The sequence below is a fragment of the Anolis carolinensis genome, chromosome 3 (genome assembly GCF_035594765.1).
Source record: "Anolis carolinensis isolate JA03-04 chromosome 3, rAnoCar3.1.pri, whole genome shotgun sequence".
In the NCBI taxonomy this organism is placed as follows: Eukaryota; Metazoa; Chordata; class Lepidosauria; order Squamata; family Dactyloidae; genus Anolis; species Anolis carolinensis.
In genome coordinates this window covers 30,259,087-30,271,405 of record NC_085843.1, presented here as the reverse complement: position 1 = coordinate 30,271,405, position 12,319 = coordinate 30,259,087, and the positions used below count along the sequence as shown (strand labels likewise).

The window sequence follows — 12,319 nt, the reverse complement described above, 5'->3', positions numbered from 1 at the left end:
TGTCAAAGCTCTATGAGTTACATTAAAAAGGAGCCATCTCTGTTTTTCTGAATATTTTTCTTTCTGTAATGTGTGCATTATGGTTATAGAGATAGAGCTTTTCTATGCAAAACAATGAAATCCTGCTATTGTTCATTAGGAATGCCTTTCAGCTACTACTGATTTGCTTTCTGAAGCAACCGAATACTTTGGATTTACTAGCACATAAGTACATAGTATGGGATAAAATTAATCTGTTTCTTTTTCAATACCAACCAAGTCCTTTTGTACTTTTCAAGCTAATATGTAAAACAGGACACAATTATCTTTCAGTTTTGGCACTTTTCTAAATTCTGATTCATTTATCTGAGTAAAAAAGTGTATGTACATTTGGGGGAATTTTTATACAAAAAGCCAATTTTAGGATTTACGTGCTTGGGCAATGTATATATCAGGGGGAAATGCATACAAAGCTGTATAAGAGTTTTTATACACACTTTTTAAAAAGCAGACTGGTGTGTAAACAGGATGGAATTAGCTTGTGATTGAAAGAATGCAAATATTATAGATAAGGAAGCAGATATTTGTTCAACCTGCACTTGGGTTCATGAGAAACAAGAAAGTATTTGTTATTATTGTCTGGCAATCTGAGATAAGGACTGCAATCCTAGTATGTGTTTCAATGTCAGTATATATAGGTGTTTGTATGTATATGTTTTGGGGGACTGCTTTCTCTTTAGCAGCTATTGTAGGCATGGGCTAACTTTGGCCCTCCAGGTGTTTTGGACTTCAACTCCCACCATTCTTAACAGCCTCAGGCCCTTTCCTTTCCCCCCTCAGCCGCTTAAGGAAGGGGCCTGAGGCTGTTAGGAATGGAGGGAGTTGAAGTCCAAAACACCTGGAGTGCCAAAGTTTGCCCATGACTGGGTTCAAATGACATAGTAGTTTGAGTGTTCGACTATGACTCTGGTGAAGATATTTCAAATCCATGCTCAACCACGCCCTCTTAGCCCCAGGACAAATTCCCATTATAAGTTGGAAATAACATGAAGGAACGGAACAACAGAAGACTTCTGTCTTGTCTACCTGTGACTTATATTTTTCATTTCCTTCTTTTAAAATGTAGTAGCGATGCTGTATGCCTCCAGCATGCTCGTTCTCACAGTGATTAACCTGATGCCTCTGAGAAGTCCATAAACAATTCATGAGGGCAACAGTGCATCACCTTTATTTGGTCCCTCATGTTATTCAGAGGTATACTTCGACTTAAGATGGAGAATCCATATAATTGTCCTCAATGGTAGCATCCATTGTTAGATATTTTATAAGAACATAGGAAGAACCATGCTGGGGTCAGACCGAAGTCTGATCTAGTCCAACCATTTGTTGATGCAGGTGCTGGTCAGATACCAGTGGGAAACTCACAAGCAGAATGTTAATACAATGCTGCATATGGTGCTGTTACTCAGGATCTGGAATACAGAAGCCTAGGGCCCTTTCAGACAGGCTCTATATCCCAGGATCTATTCCCAAGTTTTCTGTTTATCCCAGATTATCTGACAGAGATTCATATAATGTGGAAAACCTGGGATCAGACCCTAGAATATAGGGCCTGTCTGGATGGTACCCTAATACAGGCATGGGCAAAATTTCTAACTTGGGGGCCACATGGCAGATCAGAGTGGGGTGGGTGGGCAAGGAAGGCCAGGTTCTCCCCAAGTCACCTCCTTGCCCTTTCCTCCTCTTCCTCTTGTCTTTCGGAGGCAGAAAGTGAAGGAAAGATGGGAAATGTTTGGATCCCAAAAGAGTTAGCCTTGGTCAGGATGAGATGGTGGATGGGAGAGAAAACTTTTATCCATTAGACCCCATATTGCCTACTCCTGGTATAGCATCCTAGAATCCTAAAGTTGGAAAAGACCACAAGGGCTATCTAGTCCAACCCCCTGCTGTGCAAGAAGGCACAATCAAAGCACTCCTGATAATAATAATAATAATAATAATAATAATAATAATAATAATAATAATAACTTTATTCTTATACCCTGCCCCATCTCCCCGAAGGGACTCGGGTCAGCTTACATGGGGCCATGCCCAAACACAACAATATAAAAGCAAGCCAAACAATAAAACAAAACACTCAACAATAAAACAACAATATCGATAAATACGGTCATAAAAGGTCAACATACAAAATAAGGTGTTAAAAAACATGAGTTAAAATCACGGATCTGGGCCAAAGTGCAAAATATGTCGAAGTCATCGGGAGGGGTAGTTGCCCAGCTGACATAGTCATTAAAGTGCTAACTATAATACTGAGAAGGCAGCCTCTATGGAAAAGCCTCCAGAGAAGGAGACTCCACCACACCCCGAGGCAGCCTATGCCACTCTCAAGAAAGTTATTTTCAGTTGAATCTCTTTCCCTGCCATTTGAAACCATTGCTTCCTTGTGCCCTGGTCTCTAGAACAACATAAAGTCAGTTTTCCCCCTCCTTCCTCTTCAATAGGACACCCTTTTAAGTCTTGAAACATGTTTTTCATGTTCCCTCTCTACTTTCTCTTCTCTTCTCCCAGCTAAACATCCCCCAGGAGGAAAGGAGGAAGGGAAAAGAGAAGGAAAGAAGAAAGAAAGGGAAGAAGAGAAGGGTGAAAGGGAAGGGAGGGAGGAAAGAGAGAAAGAAAGACAAAAGGGAAGGAAGGAAGGAAGGAAGGAAGGAAGGAAGGAAGGAAGGAAGGAAGGAAGGAAGGAAGGAAGGAAGGAAGGAAGGAAGGAAGGAAGAAGAGAGAGAGGGAAGGAGGGAGGAAAGAGAGAAGGAAGGAAGGATGAAAGGGAGGAAGGGAAGGAAGGAGGAAGAAAGAGAGAAGGATAGGATAGTGAGAGAGAGGAGGGCCTGAGAATAGAGGCCAGCAGTCCACATCCAGCCCCTGTGCCTGGGCTTGTCCATTCCTGCCCTAGAATCACAGAATCTTAACATTGGAAGGAATCACTAAGACCATCCACTCCAACCTCCTGCCATGCAGGAATACAGCATTAAAGCACCCCTGAAAAATGCCCGTTCAAACTCTATTTAAAAACAGCCAAAGATGAAGAATCTGCCACCTGCTGAGACACTCTATGCCACTTTTGAATAGTTCTTACAAGATAGAAGTTTTTCCTGATATTTAGGTGGAATCTCTTTTCTTAAAATTTGAATACATTGCTTTACGTTCTAGTTTCTGGGGCCTCCCACTCTTCTCTCCTTCAAGCTAAACATATACATCTCCCTAATCTGTTCATCACAAGGCATGATTTCCAGACTTTTGATCATTTTGATTGTCTTTCATACTATCTGTGGTACTGGAGGAAATAATAATATCAACTGCAAAAGGCTACCCTACTGGGATCTGTGCGCATCATCCGAAAATACATCACACAGTCCTAAATGCTTGGGAAGTGTTCGACTTGTGATTCTGTGATACGAAATCCAGCATATCTATCTTGTTTGCTGTGTCAGAGTATGTCGTTGTGTCAATAATAATAATGATAATAATAATGATAATAATAATAATAATAACAACAACAACAACAACAACAACAACAGCAATACTTTATTTGTATCCCACCACCATCTCCCTAAAGGGACTCAGAGCGACTCACAGAAAGCACTTAATAGTGTATACAAATACAACAAAATACAAAAAGTATAAATTAATAACAATAACAATAACATGGATCCAATTATACTTAAAATAGCAATAAAACCCCAATTAATTTAAAAATACAGTAGAATCTCACTTATCCAACACTCGCTTATCCAACGTTCTAGATTATCCAACGCATTATTGTAGTCAATGTTTTCAATTCATCGTGATATTTTGGTGCTAAATTCGTAAATACAGTAATTACTACATAGCATTACTGCGTATTGAACTATTTTTTCTGTCAAATTTGTTCTATAACATGATGTTTTGGTGCTTAATTTGTAAAATCATAACTTAATTTGATGTTTAATAGGCTTTTCCTTAATCTCTCCTTATTATCCAACATATTTGCTTATCCAACGTTCTGCCGGCCCATTTACGTTGGATAAGCGAGACTCTATTATACTATATTTGCCAAACTTCTCTGCATCCTCATGCCCAGTTTTTACACATTCAAGCTTAACCAGTTCCTACCCTTATATATATCAATCATATATCAGTCATGGCAAGTATCCACTGTTAATCTTGCCTGTCAAAAATCTACTGTACCTCCCTTTATAAGCATCCAAGCTAACACTAATTGTGGTACTGAATTTCATACAACTCCAATTTTTGCTGCTATAAAAGAAGTCACAGTGAATTGGCTTTTAGAAAAGAAGAAGAAAAGCCTGCAGAAGGAAAGCAGCAAAATGAAAGTATAGTTACACTCTGTCCTCTTCTAAACACTGCTGTTTTATTCTAGCTATAATATCAACATTGACTTGTATACACTGGTTACTTGGAAGCTTTATATAGCTGAGGAACAGACCCAAGAATTATTTTTATTACCTCTTGTTTTATTGTTTAATTAGAGCTATATAAGGTAAATTAAAAATAATTTAAGACTCTTGTTGCTGAGTATAGGACAAGAAAAAGGGTTGTGGGAGAAGAATAAAATATTTCAATTCTGTTTGTAAGCATGATGGTTTGAATGTAGGACTTTGATTCTGGAAACCGAGGTCAAATTCCTGCTCAGCCATGAAAACCTATTGGTTTTTCGATAGAGTTACGAGTTGGGTCGATACAGGGAATGCTGTGGATGTAGCGTACCTGGATTTCAGTAAGGCCTTCGACAAAGTCCCCCACGACCTTCTGGCAAATAAACTAGTAAAATGTGGGCTAGACAAAACTACGGTTAGGTGGATCTGTAATTGGCTAAGCGAACGAACCCAAAGGGTGCTCACCAATGCGTCGTCTTCATCATGGAAAGAAGTGACAAGTGGAGTGCCGCAGGGCTCCGTCCTGGGCCCGGTTCTGTTCAACATCTTTATTAACGACTTAGACGAAGGGTTAAAAGGCACGATCATCAAGTTTGCAGACGACACAAAACTGGGAAGGATAGCTAACACTCCAGAAGACAGGAGCAGAATTCAAAACGATCTTGACAGACTAGAGAGATGGGCCAAAACTAACAAAATGAAGTTCAACAGGGACAAATGCAAGATACTTCACTTCGGCAGAAAAAATGGAAATCAAAGATACAGAATGGGGGACGCCTGGCTTGACAGCAGTGTGTGCGAAAAAGACCTTAGAGTCCTCGTGGACAACAAGTTAAACATGAGCCAACAATGTGATGCGGCTGCTAAAAAAGCCAATGGAATTCTGGCCTGCATCAATAGGGGAATAGCGTCTAGATCCAGGGAAGTTATGCTCCCCCTCTATTCTGCCTTGGTCAGACCACACCTGGAATACTGTGTCCAATTTTGGGCACCACAGTTGAAGGGAGATGTTGACAAGCTGGAAAGAGTCCAGAGGAGGGCGACTAAAATGATTAAGGGTCTGGAGAACAAGCCCTATGAGGAGCGGCTTAAAGAGCTGGGCATGTTTAGCCTGCAGAAGAGAAGGCTGAGAGGAGACATGATAGCCATGTACAAATATGTGAAGGGGAGTCATAGGGAAGAGGGAGCAAGCTTGTTTTCTGCTGCCCTGCAGACTAGGACACGGAACAATGGCTTCAAAATACAGGAAAGGAGATTCCACCTGAACATCAGGAAGAACTTCCTCACTGTGAGAGCTGTTCGACAGTGGAACTCTCTCCCCGGGGCCGTGGTGGAGGCTCCTTCCTTGGAGGCTTTTAAGCAGAGGCTGGATGGCCATCTGTCGGGGGTGCTTTGAATGCAATTTCCTGCTTCTTAGCAGGGGGTTGGACTAGATGGCCCATGTGGTCTCTTCCAACTCTACTATTCTATGATTCTATGATTCTATGATTCATACTTTGTCTCAGAGAAAGGCAAAGGTAGCGCCTCTGAACAAACCTTACCAAAGAAATCCTGTAATAGGTATGCCTTCGGATTGTTATAAGCCAGAAACAGACCATCAAGTGTAAGATGAATTTCCCAACTCTTCAAATGATATGCAACAACCTGACAAGAGAAAACAACACAGCCCTGCATGTACTGTGTAGCCTAAATTATTATATAGTCTTAAGTAAAGGTAAAGGTTTTCCCCTGACATTAAGTCTAGTCGTGTCTGACTCTGGGGGTTGGTGCCCATCTCTGTTTCTAAGCTAAAGAGCCAGCATTGTCCATAGACAACTTCAAGGTCATGTGGCCGGCATGACTGCATGGAGCGCCATTACTCTCCTGCTGGAGCGGTACCTATTGATCTACTCACATTTGCATGTTTTCAATCTGTTAGGTAGCTAACAGCAAGAGGTCACCCCACTCCCCAGATTCAAACCGCTGACTTTTTGATCAGTGAGTTCAGCAGCTCAGCAGTTTAACCCACTGTGCCACTGGGGGCTCCTTATATAGACTTACCCTTGGTGATATTGCAGTTTCACCACAAAAATGAGTGGCTATAGATTAAAAGCACTGTTGTGGTGATTCCCAAAGCTGAGTAGAAAGGCAAGACAGAAAAAGCAGTGTCATTTCTTGTGCTACTTTTAAACACAGTTGAAATTCGAAGTCTATTGTGTTAATTCTTTGGCAATAGTGAAGGAGGTCTTATGTATCTAAAATTCATTGTGTTTATCCAAAAGATAGTCTCTCCTGTTTTGTATTTCTTGACAATTTGTAGACAATTTGTTTCCTTATCCAGGGTTCTAGTAGTGCTAGTTGTCATGGATTTATCTGCTCCTTGCTTTTTCATGAAATAATGGTGCATTGGTGTTTGCTTCTGAAAACAGTGAATGCTCTTAAAAACCAGAGTAACCTGTTAAGGTTTCAGCTTACTTTTTGGGCTGCTTCCCATCCTGCCTTCCTGGAAGATGAGGTCAGGCATGGTGTTTTGAAATGCTGGCATGTTTTGTAGTAAAACTACATTTTGACTTCAAAGATGACAGACCCAAAGAGAACCAGCTTCCAGAGAAACAGGGTATCAAATTAACATGTTTTTGTGTTAAAGACATTAGGGCATTTAAACATGTTATTTTAATCCCTGTTGCAACTTGGAAACAGACGGATATAATAGTAGCATCTGTTTAAAGCACGGTTTCCCCTCTCACCTTGCATTTTCACAAGAGTGCTCTTAAAGATTACACAGCAGGAGGGAAAACATACTGTAATAAGACCGGTGAGGAAAGAAGGAACACATAAATCACAAGAGGGCTTTGATTTGTTCCATTGTTTTCCTTTAATTCATTTGAAACAATGAAATTGATGGAAATAATAGGCAGCAGAAGCTGGTGGCTTCCATTTTAGTGAGGTGGAAAATTTGCAATGTGGTTTAGTCCAAAATTAATGATGCTGTCCAAGGTGCTAAGCTTCACAACTACAATGGATTCAGCAACTTGGATGACTCCTTCAAATTCTAAGCTGAAGCCCAAAGTAGATTCACTGATGTCAGAGCCATCAATGTCCACCTAAACCAAGAGGTCAAGTGTTTCCTATACAGCAGGCATTAGTATCTTCTGGGATTTGGTTCCAGCCCCTCACCCCACCCCTTGTGGATACCAAAATCAGTGCATGTCCATGGCCCATTTGATACAATGGCATAATAAAATAATGTATCTTATATAAAATGGTAAAATTAACATTTGCTTTTTAGATTAAAAAAACATATACAGTAGAGTCTCGCTTATCCAACATAAACAGGCCGGCAGAATGTTGGATAAGCAAAAATGTTGGATAATAAGGAGGGATTAAGGAAAAGCTTATTAAACCTCAAATTATGTTATTATATTACAAATTAAGCACCAAAATATCATGTTTTACAACAAACTGACAGAAAAAACAGTTCAATATATATTATGTAGTAATAACATTATGTATTAATTACTGTATTTACGAATTTAGCACCAAAACATTGCAATGTATTGAAAACATTGACTACAAAAAATATTGCTACTAAAAGGCAGACTGCGTTGGATAATACAGAACACTGGATAAGTGAAGGTTGGATAAGTGAGACTCTACTGTATATGTTCAAATCACAGATGGTTGAATTTGTGATTGCAGAATCCATGGATACAGAGAGTTGACCATATGCACAATAGTTTGAGCAAACCAAGGTTATTGGGCAGTATCTTGAGAATGTGAATGTCACATATCAAAAAATGTGGTTCTTTAATAATAATAATAATAATAATAATAATAATACTTTATTTATATCCCGCCACCATCTCCCCAACGGGGACTCGGGGCAGCTTACATGGGGCCATGCCCAGAACAATACAATATAAACAGCATATAAAAGAACATCACATCACAACACAGTGAACAATACAATAAATAATATCAATTACAATACAAATCAAGGAAACAATGAAAATAAGCATCTGGCTGTACTGTAAACAAAATCAGTTAACCTGTTTCAGAAAGCAATATTCCTCCAAGTCCCCAAAACTAACTTTTTGACTGCAAAAAATGATTTAGGCCTCTTTTTTGTTTTCTTCTTTGTTGCTGCTGCTGCATTCCTTCAAATTGTTTTTGACTTATGGCAACCATATCACAGAGTTTTCTTGTTAAGATTGGAAATGCCGTGTATTGAACCTAGGGTCTGTAGCATGCCAAGTATGGGCTATGGTCTCTTACCTGCACATGAAACATCATGCATAGCAAGCTATGAAATCCCAAGTAAACTGCAAAGGGTAACAGCTTTCCAAAACTTTAGACTCAACTCAAAGATCATGTACCTCTAGCTTGTGGGGTATCTCTCTGTAGAGTAACAACTCTTTGTAGTCTCTCCTAAATCCTCATTGAATGCAAACACATTTGAGCCCTTGGTCTAAAATACCCAAAATAATAACCCAATTTGTTTTCATTTTTACATTGCTGTAGCTTTCACACTGTGGGCTTTTCATAGCTTCCAATACAGCCTCCAGGCTGTAATTAATTCTGATCCTTCTCCTTACTTGCAGTATCATTTTAGAACTCTGAGCTGCAGATGGAAAAACTTAGAGAGAAACAAGTTGAGCATCCCTGTTAAAAAGTTTCCTTTTAATAAACAGGGCTTCTTTAACATTCTCAGACAACTACCTTGCTCATGCACTTTGCAGTATAATTTGAAGACATTCTAATAAGAAAACGATTAGGCTCTGTTTTCTGAATAAGAGGAAGCAAAAATGAAGGAGAAGATTTATTTTATTGTGAAATAATTACCACTTCTGATGTGGGCAAAGGTAGTTGGTCTCCTCTTTGGCTGACTTAAAGATCACCTGAGGCACGTAACTGATGTGCTCCCCATATGTGAGCCCCTGTTTTGGCTCTAACTCTGTCTGGATTTTTTAATTTATGAGTTTCAGTGTGGAGTCAAGCTAGACTGTCATTTAGGGAGTATTTTCTGTCATCACATCCATAAACGTTAGAATTTAAGATTAATAAACTTCAATGTTCTCTCCTTTTCAAGTTCAAATTGCCATCCTTGATGCAATAATTAGTAACATTGGGTGCAGCCAGCTTGTATTTGACTTTGCAAGATGAGGGTTTAATAGCCTGGCCCAATGAGATTTCTATGCCAAAAAGAAAGAAAGAAGAAGATTAAATGGATATTTGCAGTGCCTAGCCAGTGATCCCAGATCACTCAATTTGTCTTCTGAATAAAAGCTTTTCCAAATATAAAAGTGAGCATAGACAGACCAGTGTTGAACCTCTCCATTTAACTTTAAGTCCATTTAGAGAAAACGTTCTAGGTGGTGGTCAAGTTGGCTAACAATGAGGACAACAGTTGTTTCCTGGCACATGAAGGAGGACCTGCATGGTTTGGTTAACATATATTCAGGATGACTGAGATATGCAAGAAAGTTAGTTTGATTACGCAATACTCTGGGTGATGATTTGACATAACACTGTCAATTTGGTCAGCCTTTTGCTATATCAAGCCCAGTACTGTCTACTCCAGTGGTTCCCAACCTTTTTTGACCAGGTACCACTTTGACTGGGGATCACTTTGACCAGCGAACACTCTCCAACATTAGTACCTAAAGGGTTACAAATCAGTTTTGGGTCAACTTTAGATTCAGTTTGGTTATTTGGGGTGATGATTCAGAAAATTGCATTGGATAGACCACATCAGCTCCAGTTTCTGATACAGTTCATATGCCATCCAATTGTTGCAATCTGCTTGCCCATGGAAAACCATGTTTAATAATCTAGAGCTGATTTTCCCTGCATGTCTTGCGGACCTTATTTTAGTTCTTGGTGGGCCATGGCCCACAGGTTGAGAACCACTGGTCTGCTCTGATAACTTGCAATGACTTTCTCAAGGTGCAGCAGCTAGTGGCTCCCACAACACTGATAAATTCAGACTGGGTTTTAGCCTGAACTTGAAAAGAGCTATCAAATATGCTGAACCTTATTTTCCTATAGGTTAATTACCATGGATAGCTACTTCAAATTAAAACCTATTCACTAGCCAGCTGACATGACAGCCACAGACTGCCACTGCTCTCAAGGCCTCAAGCTTTCCCATCCTTGTTACAAGAGGTCCCTATAACTAGGACAAGAGCATGGGCTTTTCTACACACAAAGCATGGCCTGTACTTCTGAGATCCACCTTTCTAATCTAAGATTCACCTTTCTAATCTAAGATTCCAGTGCCTTTGACATAAGATTGTATTTAAACTTATTAATACTTAAAGATGATCCATTGAAGTTATGGAAACGAAATCAGGTCTAAATTTTCCCATTAATCTCAATAACATGGCTAAGTCTGGTGGTGGTTGTGTGCCACCAAATTATTTCTGACCTATGGCAGTCCTATGGTGAACCTCTCACAGGGATTTCTAGGGCTGAGAGTATGTGTTTTGCCCTGGTTCATCCAGTGGGACTTCCATGGCTGAGGGGGGATTCAAACCCTGGTCTCCATTGTTGTAATCCAGCACTCAAACCACTACAACATGCTGGCCCTCAGCTCCTAAATTCTGGGTTCAGGAATTTCTTTTGGACCTTCAAATCAGAGCTAATTCCACTTACCAGTCATCCCGTTTTCTTTTTTACATCAGCATAATTTGGGAGGGGGGAGTAATTTCTATTATTGTTAAATAATTGGGTGTCAGAAATTCTCTGTCAAATAGACAGAGTTCCAATTTTGCCTTTCAATACTGAGACCTCATGTGTGCTGTACTCCCAAAAATCAAAACCCCAATGGAAAACCCATAGCCCAGAAAGAATACAATTTCAAAAGAATTAATGAAAACTCCAAAGAAAAGGAGAATGAGTAAACAGTGACACCTAAATTATCTTGTGGATCATTGATATGACATTTGGGAAAGCTATATGACCTAATTCGTGTAAAAAATGTAGGAATTTTAAAATACTTTTGAGTATTTATAATTTTCTATGTGCATCATACACACACACATCCCTGAAAGCATTTCAGAGCTACTGATCTGTACTACATATTCTAATTTTTATTCTGTGTATTTGTTTACAGAGAAGTAATAACACAATATTCTTTAACTAGGTGTGTATTTATGTTTGTGTGTGTGTAAGATTTGGCATGGACTTTAAAGTACGATGTGCTAGATTAGGAAACTTTCCAGCAACTGCCTTTTTATATGTCTAAATCTAGATTACAGCTGTCTCTCTAGAAAGTCACAAATAGCTTAATGTGTAGGAAATAGTCTGAAGTTTTTCTCTTCTCCTTCCCAGGGTGTCTCCTTTGCAGAAGTCTGAAATAGTAGACATGGTAAAGAAGCATGTGAATGCCATCACGCTGGCCATCGGCGATGGTGCCAATGACGTAGGAATGATCCAGACGGCTCATGTTGGAGTAGGGATCAGCGGCAATGAAGGCATGCAGGCGACCAACTCCTCCGATTACGCGATAGCACAGGTTAGAATCCCAGAAGGAAAGCAGCTGCCTTATTCTGCTGAAAGAGGGATTGGCTGCATTGGCAGCATTAACACCTCATTGCTGACCTAGAGACTCAACAGATTTTCCTTTCTCTTTCCTCTGAGCCTGCTGCTTTGAAGCAGATACCTCATGAGTGCTTGGGATCCCTTCCATAGTATTCAGCCATGAACTATCTCCTCCAGAAGGTTTAAGTTTCTCCCTCTGTTTCTCACTGTGCTTCAGATCTCACTTGCTGGGAAAAGGAGTTGCTCATTACAGCTGTCAAAGTTTAGCTGATAACAGTTTTTCTTGATGTTGACTTGCACACCTGTTGGTGAAGCATATTTTCAGACACCTTCAGTGCTAGTAAATTGGCAGTCTCGTGTTTTATTTCAGTGATTTCTGGAGA

General features: G+C 39.8%; 1 protein-coding gene across 6 annotated transcripts in view; it reads left to right on the top strand.

Moving 5' to 3' along the window:
* The window catches only part of atp8a2 (ATPase phospholipid transporting 8A2), a 445,463-nt gene that overhangs the window by 244,907 nt on the left and 188,237 nt on the right, over nucleotides 1-12,319 (top strand). For all 6 annotated transcript variants that reach the window (XM_062974659.1, XM_062974657.1, XM_062974656.1 and 3 more), the window contains exon 26: nucleotides 11,727-11,910. In XM_062974659.1, the coding sequence (XP_062830729.1) occupies nucleotides 11,727-11,910 (184 nt within the window). The remainder of the gene's footprint in view (nucleotides 1-11,726; nucleotides 11,911-12,319) is intronic.